Source organism: Arabidopsis lyrata, assembly GCF_000004255.2.
Source record: "Arabidopsis lyrata subsp. lyrata unplaced genomic scaffold ARALYscaffold_8, whole genome shotgun sequence".
NCBI lineage: Eukaryota > Viridiplantae > Streptophyta > Magnoliopsida > Brassicales > Brassicaceae > Arabidopsis > Arabidopsis lyrata.
In genome coordinates, this window is record NW_003302548.1 from 13,377,198 (window position 1) to 13,395,722 (window position 18,525).

Below are 18,525 nucleotides of genomic sequence, written 5' to 3' on the forward strand. Positions count from 1 at the left end.
TTCCAAGCGTCATCAAAGTTTCCCCTGAAAATCCGAGGACAGGCCTCGGGGTCGGAATCACCTGTGACATGTCGATGTTCATTTTTTGGAGCGTTTCGCGAAAGATTACGTCGATGGTGCTCCCGGTGTCAATTAATACTCGGTAAATATCATGGTCTCCTATCGCTAATGCGACGACGATTGGATCGTTATGAGGCATGTCGAGCCCGTTTGTCTCGCTTTCTTCAAATGTGATCACGTCGTTAGGTCGATCGAAGCGTCTTGTCCAGTTGCTAGGCATCTCGGCTCGGCGTTGATAAGCTTTGATTGCCGCTACGGTGTCAGGACAGTATGGCGATCCGCCCATTATGGTAAGAACCTTCTGCCGTGTACCATCTCGGTCTTCGTCTTCCGACCCCCGGGTTCTTTTCTGAGACTCCTGGTTCCTTGGTTTGGGGTCTCTTCCCGGGTTGGTCTGCTCGGGCTCTGGCTTCGGCTCGAGATCCTTAAGAGTGACATTCGTCCCGAGCTCTCCAGCTAGGAATTTGGTTGCTAACTTGGCTCCGAGGCTTCGGCATCTCGAGGTATGGTGGCCGAAAATTTTTTGGTGTTCGCAATATTCTTGATCATTGCTCGGTGGCTGATCCCTTGTCCAAGTGAAGGACTATCTTCCTCTCCCACGGCCTCGGCCTCTACCGCGGCCACGGCCTCGGGGCCTGTCAATCTGGTAGTTATGGTATCCTGAGAAATTGCGCCCTTCGTGTTGCGTATACGTACCGCTCTCACGCGTCTTCTTCTGGGCCGGAGGTGTCGCTTGGGCTTTCTCGGTTTTCTCGGTTCGGGGCGCCTGTTTTGTTGGCTCATGCCTCTTCGCTAGCAGCGCCATCTCTTCTTCGTGGGCGACGAAATCCGAGGCTCGATGCAGCGCGTCACGAATTGTTGTCGGTTTAGACAGGTTCAACTCTTTCCTGAATTCTGACTTGTACCAGAGACCTTTCTTCAAAGCCGAAAGAGCGGCTACATCTGTAATTCCTTCGACCTTGGCTAGCGTCGATTTGAAGGTTGTGAGGAAATCTCTCAACGGTTCGGTGGGCTGTTGAGATAGGGACCACAGATCTGCGTCGGAAGTTCCGGGGTCGATGAGGACGGAGTATTGTTTGAGGAATAGCGTCGACAGCTCGTCGAAACTATCAATCGAGTTTCGTTCCAATCTAGAAAACCACTCTAATGCGGGTCCTTTGAGGTATTCCACGAACAGCAAGCATAAATCTGCATCCTTCTCCCCGGCTTGAACCTGGCTCGGGCTACGGATACCACGAAAGATTTAATGTGACACTTCGGGTCGGTTGATCCGTTGTAGGAGTCGATTTTGAACTTCCCCAGATTGGACATCGTCGTTTCGGAAATTCTTTTGGTGAAGGGCGTGTTCCGAGATTCTTCTAAAATTCGGTCGATGTTTGGTGCAGAGGATGAAACGCTATGTATCTGGGTTTTGACGAGCTTCATATCAGCTTCCGCCTTGGCTAGGGAGGCTCGGATCTTGCTGAGCTCGTCCTCCCTTTCGGATTCTTCGGCCCATCTTATGTTCTCAGTTTCTTCATCGTCAGTGAGATCTGTTCGCTCGGCGGAATTAGCTCCGGCTCGGGTACGCTGATCTTGCAGATCATCTGGCTCGTCCGTCAAGTCCACTGTGTCTGGCTCGGTGGGATCATCTTGGTTCTCGCGTCTGGCAGGGTCGGCTCGGGTTGCGACTCTGGTGTTGTCGGTTGGCGTCGCGAACGTGAGTCTTGTTGGGTTGATGCCAGGCAAGTCCCTCCAAGCTCGTGGCGGCCGAGTCTGGAAACGCGTAGTTTTTTGTTGCCCACGTGTTGCGATTTCGTCGACTCGCTGCGCCAAGGTTTTGTTAGCTTTCTCTTGGTCGTCAGCTTTCTTCTGGAATTTAACCATCAGGTCTTTCAGTTTGGCTAGAGTCGCTATGATCGTCGGATCGGCTTGAGGATTCTGAGGGTTCGGAGGGTTCGGGATCCCTCCTCCAGCTGGTGGTGTCTGACGACCGTCTTCGTTCATCGTCCTTTTCGATAATCGAGTTATGCGTCTTAGGGTAAGAGAATTCTAAAGTATCCCCACAGACGGCGCCAAACTGTGGAAGTCGAAACTAACACAATCGAGATTTGTCTAGGGTTTTAATTTAGGGATACGATTTGCGAGAATTCTCAAAGAACGACAGAATCAATTGATACCAAAGATGGTGTTCTTGATATTATTAAGAAAGAGATGACTTTGATCGTACAAGAGTTTGATCGTAAAAGAAAAAGGTGTTTGTGCTGTGAGAGCTTTGCGTAGTGTAAATTCTAGAGCGATATTGCTTGCTTTCTGCGAGAGCCTTGAATCTCTTTATATAGGGGTGATAAACCGCCTCTCCAGCGATATTCTCGGAAGATTTCCATTTATCTTGAAGTCGGCCTAGAATATCGCGGATTAGGATAGTTTCCTTATTCTTCGGGGTTTCTCGGAAGTTTTCCTGATTTGAGTTGATCCTTCGAGATTCTCCCTTATCATTTCCGGGTTTATCGGAAATGACCCTTCGGAAATGACGCCTTGCTTGGAAATGATACTTTGAAAATGAATACTTACCAAGTCTTTGCCTCGGGTGATGATGAAGACTTCGCCTCGGAGAACTTGTGTAACCGGCTCGGGTATACATGAGAGATTAGCTCGGGTACCCCGAGATGTCTTGTTCGGGTATCCCCGAGGCAATGGGCTCGGACACTCCGAGGCGATTGGGCTCGGGTACCCCGAGATGTCATGTTCGGGAACCTCCGAGGCGATGGGCTCGGACACTCCGAGGCGATTGGGTGCGGGTACCCTCAATGTCTTGTCCGTGTACCCCCGAGGTGATGGGTTCGGGTACCCCAAGGCGACCGGGCTCGGATACTACAAGATGATGGGCTCGGGTACCCTAGATTGATTAGGTGGATAACCCGAGGTGGATGATGCGATATCCCGAGGTGATCTCAGAAAAACTCCCAAGGTGTTCTAAGTCTGGCTCGGCACCAAATGATGGAATCCGACCCCAACAATGGGTATACAAGATTTCTTCTTTTGGGAAATACGCCAAATTTGATTAATAAACCTGTTAAATGCTGATCACATCAGTATCAATGGTGTTTATATTGTGTGCACTGAAAAAAAAACAGCAACCATCAAGCGAGACAAATGGGAGGGCAGAGAGAAAGGAGTAACCTATCGGCGAGTAACATAAAATCCTTGTTCTAGATAAACTTGGAAATTGTTAAATCCACAACTCACGCAGTTTCAGAGCGCAATGTACCATCTTGAAGGCCACTCTGGGTAGATTCCCAGTTCGAACCACCTGAACCTTCTCTAACGGATGCAAACTGTCCATTCTTACGGTGCATCCTGAATTACAAACTACCCTTTAGCATCAATCCGTTTGGAGACATCCAGTAGGAAAATAAACTTGTCCATCAATTGTCCAAAACAAAATTTTACAGATAAACATTAGAAGAGTATAAGAAAAGCAGCCCAATCCCTACAGGTGAGACCGAATCCACACCTAGATTAAGTTAAACAGAAACTTGATGATATACCTCTGGGCAATTTCTTTTCGCACATTATATCTTATCTTCTTGTCAAAAGATCGTTCCTTACGCTTCTCACGGAACCTAACTAGAGAAGCTAGTCGTCTTGACAGATTTGATCGCCTAGGATTATTACCCACACCCTGAAGAACACATGAACGATAAGATAAACAACTGAAAAAACCAAAAGTTAATAACTCTAAACCCGCATTAAATTACCCTGCTATTCTCAAATGGAAGTTCAAGTGTAGGAACAGCAGTAGGCCCTCCCAATAGCAAGAGAACAGTTTGCACCTGAATCACCACAAAGCATAGAAAAAAATAGTGTTGTAATAATGCAAGGGAAACTCAAACCTAAGTAAGACAGTCTCAAACAACACAGTGACTTAACCTTAAAGATTCACCTAATAAAAACTCAGTAACCATTGAACAAAACTTGCTCCAAATGCAGAAGGTATAACTAGCAATAGTCCTACGAATACTAATCCCAAAATAAAAAGGAGAAGTAAAAAATGGAACCTTGTGAGGCGTGACAGCAGGGAAGACATAGACCTCTCCTTCAAAAGAGAGAGTGAGCTCACTGGTTCTCGTTGAAACACCCTCTACGCCAATTTGCTCCGTTACGCAGACATCATCATCCATCAAATCGTCACTTCCACAGCCGTCGTCATCATCATCCTCAAGTAGCTGCGGATTCATCGCAGCCTTCATCGTTAACGAAACTTTTCTCAATTTAGAAAACCCTAAACCCCAATTTAGATACAAGCTCCTCTGGATATGGAAACTAACTCTGGAAGATAAAAGAAATTTGCTTAATATATATTTCCAAAATGAAATTTACGTAGAATTAGAAATCGTAAAATAAATTTTTGTGTTATTGGTTATATAAATTTTCATGACATAAATAGCTATATATTTATTTTTTTTTTGTATAATAAATTTTGTATTTCTTTTAAGCGAAAACGTAAATTTTTTGTTTTTACGTTTTGTCAAACATGGTACAGATTTTATTTATTTATAAAATTTTTGTGCAATCGCATTAAAATCGTCATTCTGACATTATACGTTTTTTTCTAATTAGCTATAAAATGATCATTATCTTGATGAAAAAGTTAAAGTTAAGTCTATCATACGGTTGATATAATTTGTAGACTTAGTCCAGTTACCGGAGTTAGTAGTGAGTTTGAAACTAAACCTGCCAAATCAAAGAAGTCCAAGTCTATCAAATCATTAGCACATACCATACTTAAGATAAGTGTAACGTAATTTCTCAATTTACTAGTGAGAATTAAACCAATATGCCTTAATCTATATTAGAAAGACAAACTAAATAAAGGCTTTCTCATTAATTAATGAATGTTGTACAAAGTGAGATTATATACAAATCATAATGAGACTAAACCGTATAATTAATCTAACATAACCGGATAAAGGAAACCGGTAATGTGGTATACTGTATATATCTAATAGCCCTCCTCAAGATGGAGCCTCATAAAGGTTTAGGAGTCCCATCTTGGATATCAAATAGGAGAACTGAGTAGGGTACAGAGGTTTAGTAAGAGGATCTGCCAGTTGATGTTCAGTGTGAACGTGCATCGTCTTCAAGAAACCAAATTGCACCTTTTCTCTGACTAAGTGACAGTCATTTTCCACATGTTTGGTGCGCTCATGGAAGACTGCATTCTTTGCGATGTGAAGAGCTGTTGTGTTGTCACAATAAAGCAATGCAGTAATAGGAGAAGGAATAAGTAAATCCTTCATAATCTTGGCTATCCAAACGAGTTCCTTAGTACCATAAGACATGGCCCTGTATTCTGCTTCTGCAGAGCTTTGAGAACAGACCCGTTGCTTTTTAGACTTCCAAGAAACAAGAGCATCACCAATAAACATGCAATAACCAGAAATTGATCTTCTTGAATCAGGATCAGTGTTCCAATCAGAATCAGTGAAACCTTTAAGAGGTAAATCAGGATCTGTTGAATAAAACAAACCCTTCCCAATAGTGCCTTTCAGATATCTGAGAACTTTGTGAGCAGCCAACAAGTGAACTTGTCTAGGAGCAGAGGCGAATTGGCAAAGTTTACCTACTGCAAAGGTTATATCAGGTCTGGTAGTGCAAAGGTATAACAATTTTCCAATGAGTCTCCTATAAATTTCTGCATCAGGTAGCAATGGAGTATCTTCTTTGTGTATAGAATGATTAGGCTCCATTGGTATTGAAGACAGCTTGCTTCCAAGAAATCCTGTATCTGAAAGTAATTCTAACACATATTTCCTTTGACAAATAGAGATTCCTGCAGAAGATCTAGCAATCTCCAGGCCAAGAAAATATTGTGGTTCACCAATATTTCTGAGTTGAAAAGCAGCTTCAAGCTGAGATACCAGTATAGGAACAACATCTCCACTATTGCTTGCAATGATTATATCATCAACGTACACCAGAATGACAATGAAAACACCATCAATGAATCTGGTAAAAAGAGTGTGATCACTGTGTGTTGTCTGAAAACCCAAAGCAATAACAGTGGATGAAAATTTCAGAAACCATTGCCTAGACTTTAGGCCATAAATGGATTTCTGTAAATGACAGACCATCTTATCTTCAGTTTGCAAACTTGCAGGAACTTCATAACCAGGAGGCAACTCCATGTAGATCTCCTCATCTAAATCCCCATTTAAAAATGCATTTGACACATCTAACTGAGTAAGAAACCAGTTAAGTTTTGCAGCAATACCTAACAAGATCTTCACAGTGGTAAGCTTCGCAACTGGGGAAAAAGTGTCTTTGAAATCAAGTCCTGCCTCCTGTGTATATCCTTTAGCTACCAATCTAGCTTTGTATCTCTCCACAGTACCATCAGAATTATGTTTGATTTTGAAGACATATTTGCAACCAATAGCCTTCTTACCTGATGGTAATGGACAAATCAACCAAGTACCAGTTCTTTCCATAGCCCCAAGCTCCGCACCAATGGCATCACACCACTCTTGCATTTTCTTAGCCTCAGAATAAGTACGGGGTTCAGTAGTAAGAGTAATATTTTGAATGAAAGAGCAGAAAGAAACGCTTAGTTTATTATAAGAGAGAAAGTTAGATATAGGATAAGGAGTAGTGAAAGAAGTATTATTCATATAGTAGTCCTGCAAATATGCTGGGAGTTTGGTAGGTCTGCGAGAATCTAGTGCCAAAGGCAAAGGATTCTCAGAAGATGACACATCAGAATGTGGAGGTGCATTAGAAGATGAATGTGCAGAAGGCAAAGATTCATCGGGGTGTGCAGGGAAAGAAATATGAGGAAAGAAGGTCCGTGTATCTTCTGTCAATGTAGAAGATAGAAACGGGAAAATTTCCTCATGAAAAATAACATGCCTGGAAATAGAAATGACATTGATCTCCAAGTCCAATACCTTGTAACCTTTGAAACCTGATGGATACCCTAAGAAGACACATGCTTTGGCTCTAGGTTGAAACTTATGCCTTTGCTTAGGAGAGGTGGACACATAACATAAGCAACCAAAAGCTCTAAGTTGGCTGTAATCAGGCTTTTGACTAGTGAGAATCTCATAAGGAGTAGCATTGGATAAGACTGGGGTAGGTAATCTATTAATAAGAAATACTGATGTAAGTATACAATCCTCCCCAATACTCTAAAGGAACCTGAGATTGAAACATTAAGGCTCTAGCAACATTTAAGATGTGTTGGTGTTTCCTTTCTACTACAGAATTCTGTTGAGGAGTTTCTGGACAGGAATGGTAAGCAACTATGCCCTTTTCTAGATAAAGATCTGTGAATTTTAGTTCAGGAGCATTGTCGGATCTAACAGATTTTACTTTAGTAGCATATTGAATTTCAATCATTTTCAAGAAATCAGGAAAAACAAACAAGACATCAGACTTTGCTTTTAAAAGATATATCCAAGTTGTTCTACTATGATCATCCACTATAGTTAAAAAGTATTTAAATCCATCATGAGTTTCTTTTGAAAAAGGACCCCATGTGTCTATATGCAAAAGATCAAATGAAGAAGAACATATGTTTTGATTTGCATTAAAAGGTAAATGTTTTTGTTTTGCTAAAGGACAAACTGAGCAATGATGAATCTTATTCTTATTTATAGGTTTTGTTAAAGACAGTACATCAGTGAGCACATCAATTCTAGATTGAGATGGATGCCCTAAACGAGTATGCCATATATGAGAATCTACTGAAACAGCAGAACAAGTAGGAATAAGACTACCTGAAACTTCAAAAGTAGAATGCTGTTGACTAGACTCCAGAATATAAAGATTTGAGACTTGACTACCCTTTCCAAGCATCAATTCCCGAGTAAGATCCTGAATGAAACAGGATGTTGCAGTATAACTGACTATAGAATTCAAATGCTTAGTTAACATGCTAACACTCAAGAGATTAAATCGGAAAATAGGAATAAACAAAACATCATGCAAAAGAATGTTTTCAGACAATTGAATATATCCTATTCCGACAATACTCACAGTAGTTCCATTTGGCAAATTCACATAGGTATTAACTAGATCCTGGAAAACTAGAAACATAGTCCTAGAATTAGACACATGATGAGTAGCCCCAGAATCTATTACCCATGAACTTGGAGAGATATCAGTTTCAGAGTGTTTTGAAGTAAGCATGTCATAATAAGTATTTGGATAAAGTGTCAGAAATGTACCAGATATCTGTGAAATACTTGGTACGGAAGTTGAAGTAGAAGCTTGAGAAACTGCAAGTGTAGGTGTGATACTAGAGGTGTGAATCTTTGAACTAAAGTAGGAAATGATCTCTTGGATTTGATCTGTTGTAAGGTTCTCCCCCAAATTCTCTGAACCTTTGAGATTTGAATTAGTAATGCCATGTAGAGAAGTCATGTTTGCACTAGGAGTTGTAGATGGATTCAAATTCTGTAAAACAGTAGTAGGTGTAGAACCAGAAGCAGGAGCAGAAGCATTAGGTGGAGTGAATTTCTTCTTTCCTGTCCAGCCTGGTGGATATCCATTAAATTTATAACAACGATCCTTAAGGTGTCCTACAGCTCCACAATAAGTGCATACATGTCGAGGTCTCTGTTGATGATTCATGGCATTAATACTTCCATCTGTGACCATAGAAGAATCATTAACTGCAACTTGAAATGCAGAAGGTGCAACATAGTCTTTTGTAGAAGATCCCACAGTTCTCTGACTCTGATCTTGATCCAACATGTTGTATATCTCACTCAAACTTGGTCTATTCTTCTTGTTGATGATTTGACCTCGAATGTTGGCATAAGAGTCATTCAAACCCATGAGAAATTGTATGATACGGCTTGTTTCTGCATCTTCCAGTAACTCTTCAACTTTGCCACAGTTGCATTTGCAGATTTTCTGAGATTTAGTACTTGCTAAGCGTTGCCACAGAGTCTTCATCTTGGTATAATAGGTGGATAAATCCATTAAACCTTGACGTAATGTGAGAATATCCTGTTCCAATTGATACTTGCGAGGTAAATTACTGATGTGAAAACGCTTCAACAAATCAGTCCAGATTTCCGCAGCATCGTTGAAGTAGAGAATACTGTCATAGATTTCTTGGTTAACCACATTAAGAAGCCAAGATTTAACCATACTGTTGCAACGATTCCAGAGTTTGTAAATCGATTCAGATTCATCAGGTCTAGGGAGAGATCCGTCTATAAAACTCCACTTGTTCTTAGATTCCAAAGCTATAGTCATCGCAACACACCAACTGTTGTAATTGGATCCATCTAGTTTATGAGTAACGAGAGTTAAACCTGGATGATCCGAAGCATGAAGATAGAATGAACTGTGAGAGCTGTCGAAGGATTCAGATCCTGAAGAAATCTTCACAGCTGAATCACGAGCCATGTAAGTTCCAGATTGCTGATTGACCGGAATAGCTCGAATTTCATCGCGATGTGGAGAAGGAGCTGATCGGGAAGCAATCGGAGTGTCTGGATCCGGAGAAGAAGCTCGATTTCTGGTTTTGACACCTTTCTTCGCCATTAGAGAAAAGACGAAGCTAAGAAACCGAGAGAGAAGAGAGAAGAGAAGAAGAATGAGAACAATCGATGAATAAATCGATCGGAAAAAGCCACCGGAGAGTTTGTTACGTTCACCGGAAAAAGTTTGTTACGCGGAATTGCTCTGATACCATATTAGAAAGACAAACTAAATAAAGGCTTTCTCATTAATTAATGAATGTTGTACAAAGTGAGATTATATACAAATCATAATGAGACTAAACCATATAATTAATCTAACATAACCGGATAAAAGAAACCGGTAATGTGGTATACTGTATATATCTAATAATCTATTAATTTCAATGACAGATTAGTATACTCTTTGTTGACTTTTAGGTTTTTCCAATTATTTTTTTAATAATTAAAAAGATGTAGACGTAACTTCGTACATTTTCTCAAACCGTAGATCAAAACATTTAATATAGAACGATGTAGTTTTACCGTATGATACCAATAAAGGACTTGTGGAGACTATAAAAAACAATTTGGATACACTTGAGTACACAACATTTTACATCAAATCGCGTAATGGACTCAAAATAAATTTCTGTGATTACATATTTTGGAGACAACGTAGTTCTTTTAAACATGAGTTTTCCTTAAATTATTTAGTGTATTTGGTTTATTTGAAAAACTTGAAATGATAAGGGGATCCACGAAAGGTTGTTAAATGTTAAGTAAGCAAAAAGGTGAGGCTATTATTTGGGATACATCACAAATATATGAGGTAGAGACTGACGCAACCCGACCCAGCTAATATGCTGCTTTTGACTCCTTGATTTTGTGGACACAAATGTTTCAAAGATGACTTAGCTTATGAACAGAGACAAGTATTTTTCAGGTTTAAGATGGGTTTGTACACAATAAGATGGGGAAAGACGTCTCTTGAAGGTTACGGATCTAAACATAAGCTTTTCTCGGGTTCAAATCTCATGTGTTACAATTTTTTTAAAAAATTGAAATCTAAGTACCAAAACGACGTCGTTTAAATGAAGACGATGCCACCTCATTATACATGTGTCATCTGAGTCAGCTTTCGTTAAAGTTGACTAACATCCGCTAACGCGGACTCTTAATTACGCACGAAATAAGAAGTTCGGGTATGAAATTTGAAATTTTTATGCGTTTGGGTATGAATTAACACTGCATATTTGTACAAGTAGGAAAATGCACTTTGCGAATTGCACGGATATGAAAATACCTTTTTCCCGGGTTTGTACACAACAAGATGGGGAAAGACGTCTCTTGAAGGTTACGAATCTAAACATAAGCTTTTCTCTTTTTTAAAAAACTTTTTTACTCAAAGTTGAAAAGTTTTTCTCCTGTTTATTGAGAGTTGGAAGCTTTCATTTAGACGATGTTTTGTATGTTAGAAGTTCAAAAGTGAAAATAGTTGTCTTGACATATCTCTACAATAATTATTTGAGAAGTAGAAACGCACCATATTGAAAGTTAGGGCATTGGAGGCCTGTGGTTAAAAGTTAGAATGATTTGTCCTAAACACCCTTAATGAATTGTTCTTCTCGAAATTTCTCCTTCTTCGTAATTAGGGGTATATAAGTCTAATCGTGTGTTGATCTCTATAATAATGTCCTAAACACCCTCAATTCGAAAATTTTTGTTCTTAGTTGTTAAGGGTATATAAGTCTAATCGTGTTTTGTGATGATTAGTCTTAATCACCCTTAATTTTTTTTATTTTATAGTATGATCGTTGGGGATATGGAGGTCATAATATCTCGACTTTAATGATTATGGAATCTTAGCTTTAATTTATATGTTATTTTTTGGATAATTTCTATATCTTAGTAGTTAATATTCGTTTTTGTTAGTTTTCTGATTTAGTTTCTAATTAAAAAAGTTAAATTTCTTAAGATAATATCGGAGGTTTGCCCTAAGTTTGAGGCTATAAATACAGAGTTTCTGCCCCACAGTTACGAACCAGCTTTTTATGTTCAATAAATAGTTTTGCTATTAGGGTTTTTTATATTGCTTATCGAATTTCTTATCATGCGATTATGCTTTTTGTTATATGAATTTGTTGGTTGTTCTACGAATTATTTATTTATTTTTAGTGATTTTGTATCTTTTGATTTCTGTCTTAGGTATACCGATCGTGAAGTTTCGATAAAAACGAGTTTAGACAAACGAGTTGCTGAAGTAAAAAAGAAAGTATGATAAGGTATTATTAGTGTTTGTTTTAATTTCAGTGCGTTTGTATTTTTATTTTTTGGTTTGATCGATTATTGATGATCATTGTGAATTAATCTCTATTTCATGTATATACATGGTAGAGTTTACTAATATTTTTTTATTATATAAAATTTATATCATTAGTGTTATGGTCATGGATCTTAATTTATTCGATGTTCTGGAGTTTTACTTGTATCTGTCGTATTCAACAAAGAACAACATAAGCACTTAGCCGTACTCAACATGTCAGGGTTGAGTATAAACGCTTCAAAATCCTCCATATTCACTGCGGGTAAAGATAAGCACTTAGCCGTAATGGCCGCGTCTGAGCATGGCATTGGTCGCAGCTCCCTTCCCATTCGGTATCTTGGCCTGCCCTTGACAACTAAATCCATGACGCGTCTTGATTATGCGCCTTTCATTGAAAAAATAAGAGGTCGTTTACTGTCCTGGACAAGTAAGTCTCTCTCTTATGCGGGTCGAGTTCAATTGATAAAATCAGTGATTATGAGTATCTCCAATTTCTGGCTCTCGGTTTTCCGGCTCCCACAAAGATGTCTTGATAAAATAGAGAGCTTGTGTTGTGCTTTTCTATGGTCTGGTTCCCCAAACATTCATAGCAAAGCAAAGGTTTCTTGGGAAGAAGTTTGTTTACCGGTGGAGGAAGGGGGTTTAGGCATCCGCCGACTTCTAGATGTGTCACAAGTTTTTTCTCTAAGTCTGATATGGAGATTATTAACCAGTTCTGGTTCACTGTGGGTCGCATGCACAAGAGAGTATCTCCTGAAGCAACGTCATTTTTGGGAAGATAAAAACAGTACAAAGGGCTCTTGGATTTTGCGAAAGCTTTTAAAGCTCAGAACTGTGGCGGATGATTTCTTCAAATGGGAGGTTCGAGATGGTAGAAGTACAAGCTTTTGGTGGGATAAATGGTTAGAATCAGGCCGTTTAATTTCCATCACAGGAGCTGCAGGGCCGGTTTCCCTTGGTGTGCTTAAGTGTAGCTCGGTTGCAGAAGCGGCAACTACCACTCATTGGACTGTTCGCAGATGTCGCAACCAAGTCTTACGGAACATAGTCTCCACGCTGCAGTTAACACCAATCCCACACCCGGACAAGGGACTAGACATCCCGCTTTGTAGACATGATGCCACTGAATACAGGCCAAACTTCTCAACGCGTCAAACTTGGAATCAAATACGTCAATCAAGAAATAAGGTACTGTGGCACCAAACATTTTGGTTCCCTCAGAGAGTTCCACGCTTCTCCTTCATCGTCTGGCTCGCAATAAAGGACAGGCTCTCTACAGGAGTACGCATGCGAGCTTGGGGAGTATTAAGACCGTGCGGGTTCTGTGGCGAAAAAGACGAGTCAAGAGACCACCTCTTTTTCCTTGCCCGTACACCTTCACCATATGGTCTGAATTCACCAATCGTTTACTACGGCGAAAGCTTAATCCAGACTGGTCTAGGACACTAGCTTCACTCCGTCCAACTCAGTTCAACCTCACAGACAAGACTTTGCTCATAATGCTCCTCCAAACAACTCTCTATATGATTTGGAGGGAGAGGAATAATAGGAGTCACAACCAAGGTTTCAACACATCAAGTGTTTTCTAAAAGTTCTTTCTCTCTGTTTTCAAATCGGGATTTCGCGGTCCTACATCAAGTGCGTTGATCAAACTGATTGATAAAGCCATTGGAGATCGGATAACATCATTGCGATTGCCGCCTACCTCGAAGATTTGCGACCTGCAGCTTCGTTGGGAGGAGCTACGAAGATGTTAGAGTGGCTCTGTTTTTATTTTATACTCACATAGTTTACTCTGTTTTCTGGTGCTTTCTTAAACAACTCCCACGTTATGTATAGTCATTTTTCACATATATAAATTTCACATTTAAGCAAAAAAAAAAAACAATAGAACAACATAAAAATATTTGATGATTTTGTTCGCCGTCTATTCCTCTGATTCATATCCTTTCCACAAATATAAAATCCAATTTTCTTCCACATATCGATATGTGTTTGTCTCTATCATCCTCAAATCTCTTATGTTATACAAACTGAAAAATAGCCTAGAAGATCTCATACATCATGCAACAAGTAAGTGTCTTCTTCTACGTAATCGGTGAATCTCTCTGTTTTTATTTTTAAGATCTATTATTTTCTATTTCATGTCACTTATGTTTCAGCATTGATGTGTGTCTTATAGGAAGGCAGCTGGGTTTAGAGAATGAAGGCAAATAAAAGCTAAAATCCTTTTTGGGTTATGTTTGCTTGCAAATTCAATCGGTAAAATCAATTGATCTTGCACAAGCTTTAATTATTAATTGTTCTATTGGTTATTTCTTCCCTCAAACGTTTGTAAATGTGTTTTTCTATAGTTTGCTCAATTGATATTAAAACAAACAAGACATTATTGATGCAGACACATAGCTTATTTGGTGCAATGTTCTTTTCTGAGGTAGTTTCTTTTTTTTGTATGCTTCTGGTTTCACCTTCATCTTGACAGTTACGTTGGAACTTCGATCAACTTTATATGAAAAATAATCTTGAACTTGATCGAAAGCCAAGTTTGGTTCACGGTTTATCATTTTACTGTCCCATTCTATTTCTATTTGTTTTCTTTTTGAGAATGATGTATGCATTGTTCTTAACTATATATACCAATTAAATAGTTTTTGATTTATTCTCATCAGTTATGCTGTTTTAATTGGTGTAAGGACGAGACTCGAGAGTTGGAAAGATATTCGAAGTAGGATACATGGAAAAAGAAAAGCAGAACCACAAAAAACACGAAGCTTCAAGATAAAGCAATTGATGAAGACAATAGTGTAGACACAAGATGTAATATATTGAAAAGTAAAATTCACTATTACAGTCACTTGATTTTTTCAAATGAATATTTTGATATATTTAATCGTGTGTTCTATTGTTTTCAGTAAATCTTCGTCTATAACAATGAAAAAAAGAGAAACACAAGGAATAAGGTAATCTTTCACGTTCATTGTTTCTGAAATTCTATTAGTTTATCGATTTTACAGTTATTTGAAGAGACTCGGCCACGCCATTATCAATCGGATTGGTTAGCCTAAATAGATAGTTTTGATATAGTGATTTTTTTTCTTTCTATTTCTTCGTTTTTTTTTATGAATCAAACTTTTTTATTATGTGTTATGCTTTCTTTCTTTTTTCTGTCGAGTTTGAATTTTTCTTGTGATATAATTTTGCGTAAACTCTTATTATCTTATATGAATCAATATTAATATTGGTTAACTTATTTTGTATCTTTTAATTTGATTTATGTTTTGTGTTAGAGATCATGTGAGCTTTAATCCAAAACCATTGATGTTCGTGAATGAGATTGAATCTACTTATCGATGGATAGAACTACAAAAATCGAGATTGTATGAGAGTTGACAAAGAAAACAAAACTAATCAATAAGCTATTTATTAGGGGTTTTGTTTTTGTTTTGGTGTTTATACTTTTGTTTGTTTTAGTAGATAATCTTTGGGCATCATCTAACTGTGTGTTCAATTTTTTAGGAAATCCTGTCATCTTCATAAAAGAAAAATGAAGAAGAGGACGACTACGAGGGGTAGAGTAAGTTTTTAGATTCATCATCTTTCATTGTGTAGTTGATTATTCGTACTGTTATTTGAAATATAGATATGGTTGATACATGTAATCAAATGTTTGGCGTGTGGAAGCATCGTTATAATCTGATGAGTATATATTTGTGGCCATGGGTCTTCAAGGTGGGTCCTTAAGCTTGAATTCAAGAACCAATAGTTTCAAGATAGACGATACTACTACACACCAGACTTTTCCTAAGATTACTACGTAGCGGTCGTTGAATTTCAACAGCTGGGAGGTTCATAATTAAGAGACTACGACTGATTCAGATTTGGCCTTGGTGACAAAAAAGTCAACGCCTAACACTTTGAATGGAAGAAACTGTGAGAGAGTCTAAATAAAGAAACTCACAGTTACTCCACCTGATCCTTATGTGTTATGCTCCCCTAGACCGGTCACCGAGCTTGATGCAGCTGCAACTACGTTATAACGGTGTACAAGAGTTACATGACCAGAAGAAATTTAGTAGATTGTGCTGTCGTTGTTAAGGAGCTCTGGTGAGTTGCTTGATCCATCTTCTTCTTTTTAATTTCTTTAAAGATGTTTAGACTAACCCTAATTGGTATTGCTTGAAATGTTGTAGGTGGAAGACTCCGGAGGGTGATGCTCTGGATTTGAGCTTTGTGTCATTTGTTTTGAAGAAGAGAACATGAGACGCTGTTTTGAAATGGGCGCGAGCTAGAAAACGAGCTGCTAAGGACTGTCTTTGTTATGAAAAACCAACGTGGGTCTCACTCATTAGGTTTGGAAAGGCTCAGAAATTAGCTCTTCAGCATTGGCTTCAACATTGGCTTGATCAAGTTCAAGAGCCAAATAAACCCTATTTTGATCATCAGTTTTCCTAAGAAGAATAAGATAAACAAAAATGTAATTCTAAATATTGAAATCGTTCATTTAATTTTAATTTTTCTGTTTTTGAATGATTTTTTAAAACCATATGGGTACTTTAAGAAGAGGATGATGAAGATGTAAGCGAAGAAGAACAAAAACGTGTATACAAAGATACATAAGATGATGATGGCGAAGATATAAATGTTTTCTTATTAAAGTTTCTAAAGCAAGTATGTTTTTTTTGGTTCTATCTGCTTTTAGTTTAGGTATATTGAAATTTGTTTGTCCTATTTTATTGACCTTTATAATATAAGAAAATATTGTTGGCGATTCATTTTTGCGATGGTCTCTCCATCTCGAGGAAGAAAAAAAACAAGTAAATTATTAAGTGCTACTTATCGTATTATACATAAATAAAATATAGTCACTTCAACAAACAATAATATTGGTAACCGTTTAGGACATATTCAATATCGTTTGGTTGTATATCCAGATAGAGAGTTCGTAGGAGAACGTGATATTTACTACATCTTGCTATCTATCACACGAAGATGAGTTAAATTTGATGTCTACCTACCGCCGTATTTTGATGTTTTGTTTTTACATATATATTATATATATATATATAGTGATTGGTATTGGTCATATTAGTTATTAACGATAATGGAACTTGATTCCAAATCTATAGTTCCTATTATATTTGAAAACGAGTAAGAAAAAAAAGGAGGAAGTATTTTTAATCGTGATGAAATCATTCTTTGTGTTCAATAATAAGTTTTAACTTTTGTACATGACTTTTAAAATTTTCTTTTGTGGAGATAATAAGGAATCCCATGGCATATTATTTCTTACATTATCATGCTAAATTTAATAAAACATTCCCGTCTAAATTTAAAAATTTTAAATTATCTAATTAGCCAATGTAAATTGCTATTCTTAACAAAAAGGTAAACCTATGAACTATGTGCAATAAACGAAATAGAAAAGTTTAAAGAAACTTTGTGCTCAACGTAGTTGATAGGAAATAGAAATAACAAAAAGCAAAAATAAAATCATGTTTAAGTTATATTAAGTTGTTTACAAAAAAGTTAAACCATTTTAGAGTTATATTAACCTTTTAGAATTATGATAATGCCAATATATAAATGTTAATTTTTTATCAAAAAAATAAAATCATTTAAGATTATTTTGATTTATTTTCTTTAACTAAAATATCGTTGATTTTAATAGGAAATAACAAGTGGAAATATTTAGTGTTTTAGATGATAGTGATATAAAAATTTCAGATTATTTATTTGTGAAAACGATAATGGTTAAACTTGCCATTTATCTCTATCAAGAAATTTGGAAATATCTAAAAAATGTACAAATTTGTTTTGTAAAGAAAAAGTTTATGTTAAATTTTTAATACTTTGATTGGTTGCATCCTTACTTTTTGTTCAAAATTTTCTAAATATATAAAAAAACATTTAATATACATACGATAATATCAAATTTGTAATGAAAATAAATAAAAAACTTCAATTATGCTATTGATTATATCAAATTGTAGTTAAACATTTATTTCAATTATACTAAAATAAAGTTCTTATTTATAATGGAGGCAACTATAACATTTAATTTCAAAAATAAATGTAATGAATTGAGAAATTATATCAGATAGTACTACGATGTTTAATTGTTTTTATTAGTTTTTGTGTTGACTAATGTTTAATGTAATAAATAATAAAATATTTGGTCTAAAATTAAATGAGATTAAGCGATTAAGGGTGAGTGTGTTTCGTGAGGGAGATATGTGTCTCGAGAGGAAGTTATTTTGATTATATATCTATATATAGGCTCAATGCACAACAAATGATTGCAGTGGAACTTTGAAGTAGATTGAAATTTTATACAGAGAAGTATAAAGATTTTTTTTGTTTTATGTTAAAAGGCATATATTGTAGAATATAGAGTGATAATTGTTTCTTAGGATAAGTTATTCAAAAATTGAATTATAGTTTTTATCTTATTGGCCTTAAAAAATTTATGCACGACTCGGAATATTTTTTGGTTAAAAAGAATTATAATTTGATGTTTATGTTACTTCCTCCGCAAGTAATTTTTTAATTTTGGTTAAAAAAAAGTTCCAAAACATGTGGATGAATGCACAAACGTTGTGGCTATGGTGGTCTTGAATTGCACAAATCGAAAGAGAAAATAGGCAACGATTATAGTTTTGGAGGTTGCAGGAGGTTTCTTGGGAA

General features: G+C 37.2%; 1 protein-coding gene, 1 long non-coding RNA gene and 1 pseudogene across 3 annotated transcripts; 2 read left to right on the forward strand and 1 right to left on the reverse strand.

The window, feature by feature from the left end:
- Window positions 1–3,058: 3,058 nt before the first annotated feature.
- Window positions 3,059–4,394, reverse strand: LOC9301825 (GATA transcription factor 24). Its single transcript, XM_021028850.1, has 4 exons — window positions 4,101–4,394; window positions 3,801–3,875; window positions 3,591–3,724; window positions 3,059–3,399 (listed from the first exon to the last, which is right to left on the reverse strand). The coding sequence occupies exons 1-4, from the start codon at window positions 4,290–4,292 to the stop codon at window positions 3,285–3,287; spliced, it is 516 nt and encodes a 171-aa protein (XP_020884509.1). The 5' UTR covers window positions 4,293–4,394; the 3' UTR covers window positions 3,059–3,284.
- Window positions 4,395–11,725: 7,331 nt separating this feature from the next.
- On the forward strand, window positions 11,726–14,915 carry LOC110225876. 2 transcript variants are annotated; one of them, XR_002330029.1, is made up of 3 exons: window positions 11,726–11,800; window positions 14,535–14,673; window positions 14,754–14,915. It is a non-coding gene; the product is annotated as an uncharacterized LOC110225876 (long non-coding RNA). The 2 variants fall into 2 exon arrangements; XR_002330030.1 differs by lacking the exon at window positions 14,754–14,915 and having other exon boundaries at window positions 14,535–14,731.
- A 642-nt stretch (window positions 14,916–15,557) lies between these two features.
- On the forward strand, window positions 15,558–16,293 carry LOC110225783 (annotated as a pseudogene).
- The last annotated feature ends 2,232 nt before the right edge of the window (window positions 16,294–18,525 follow it).

Coding starts and splice junctions, on each gene's coding strand:
- LOC9301825 (XM_021028850.1), bottom strand. CDS start 4,292: ATGAAGGCTGCGATGAATCCGCAGCTACTTGAGGATGATGATGACGAC. Junction 3,876..4,100: donor CTGCTGTCACGCCTCACAAG/GTTCCATTTTTT, acceptor GTGGTGATTCAG/GTGCAAACTGTTCTCTTGCT. Junction 3,400..3,590: donor CGAAAAGAAATTGCCCAGAG/GTATATCATCAA, acceptor TTTGTAATTCAG/GATGCACCGTAAGAATGGAC.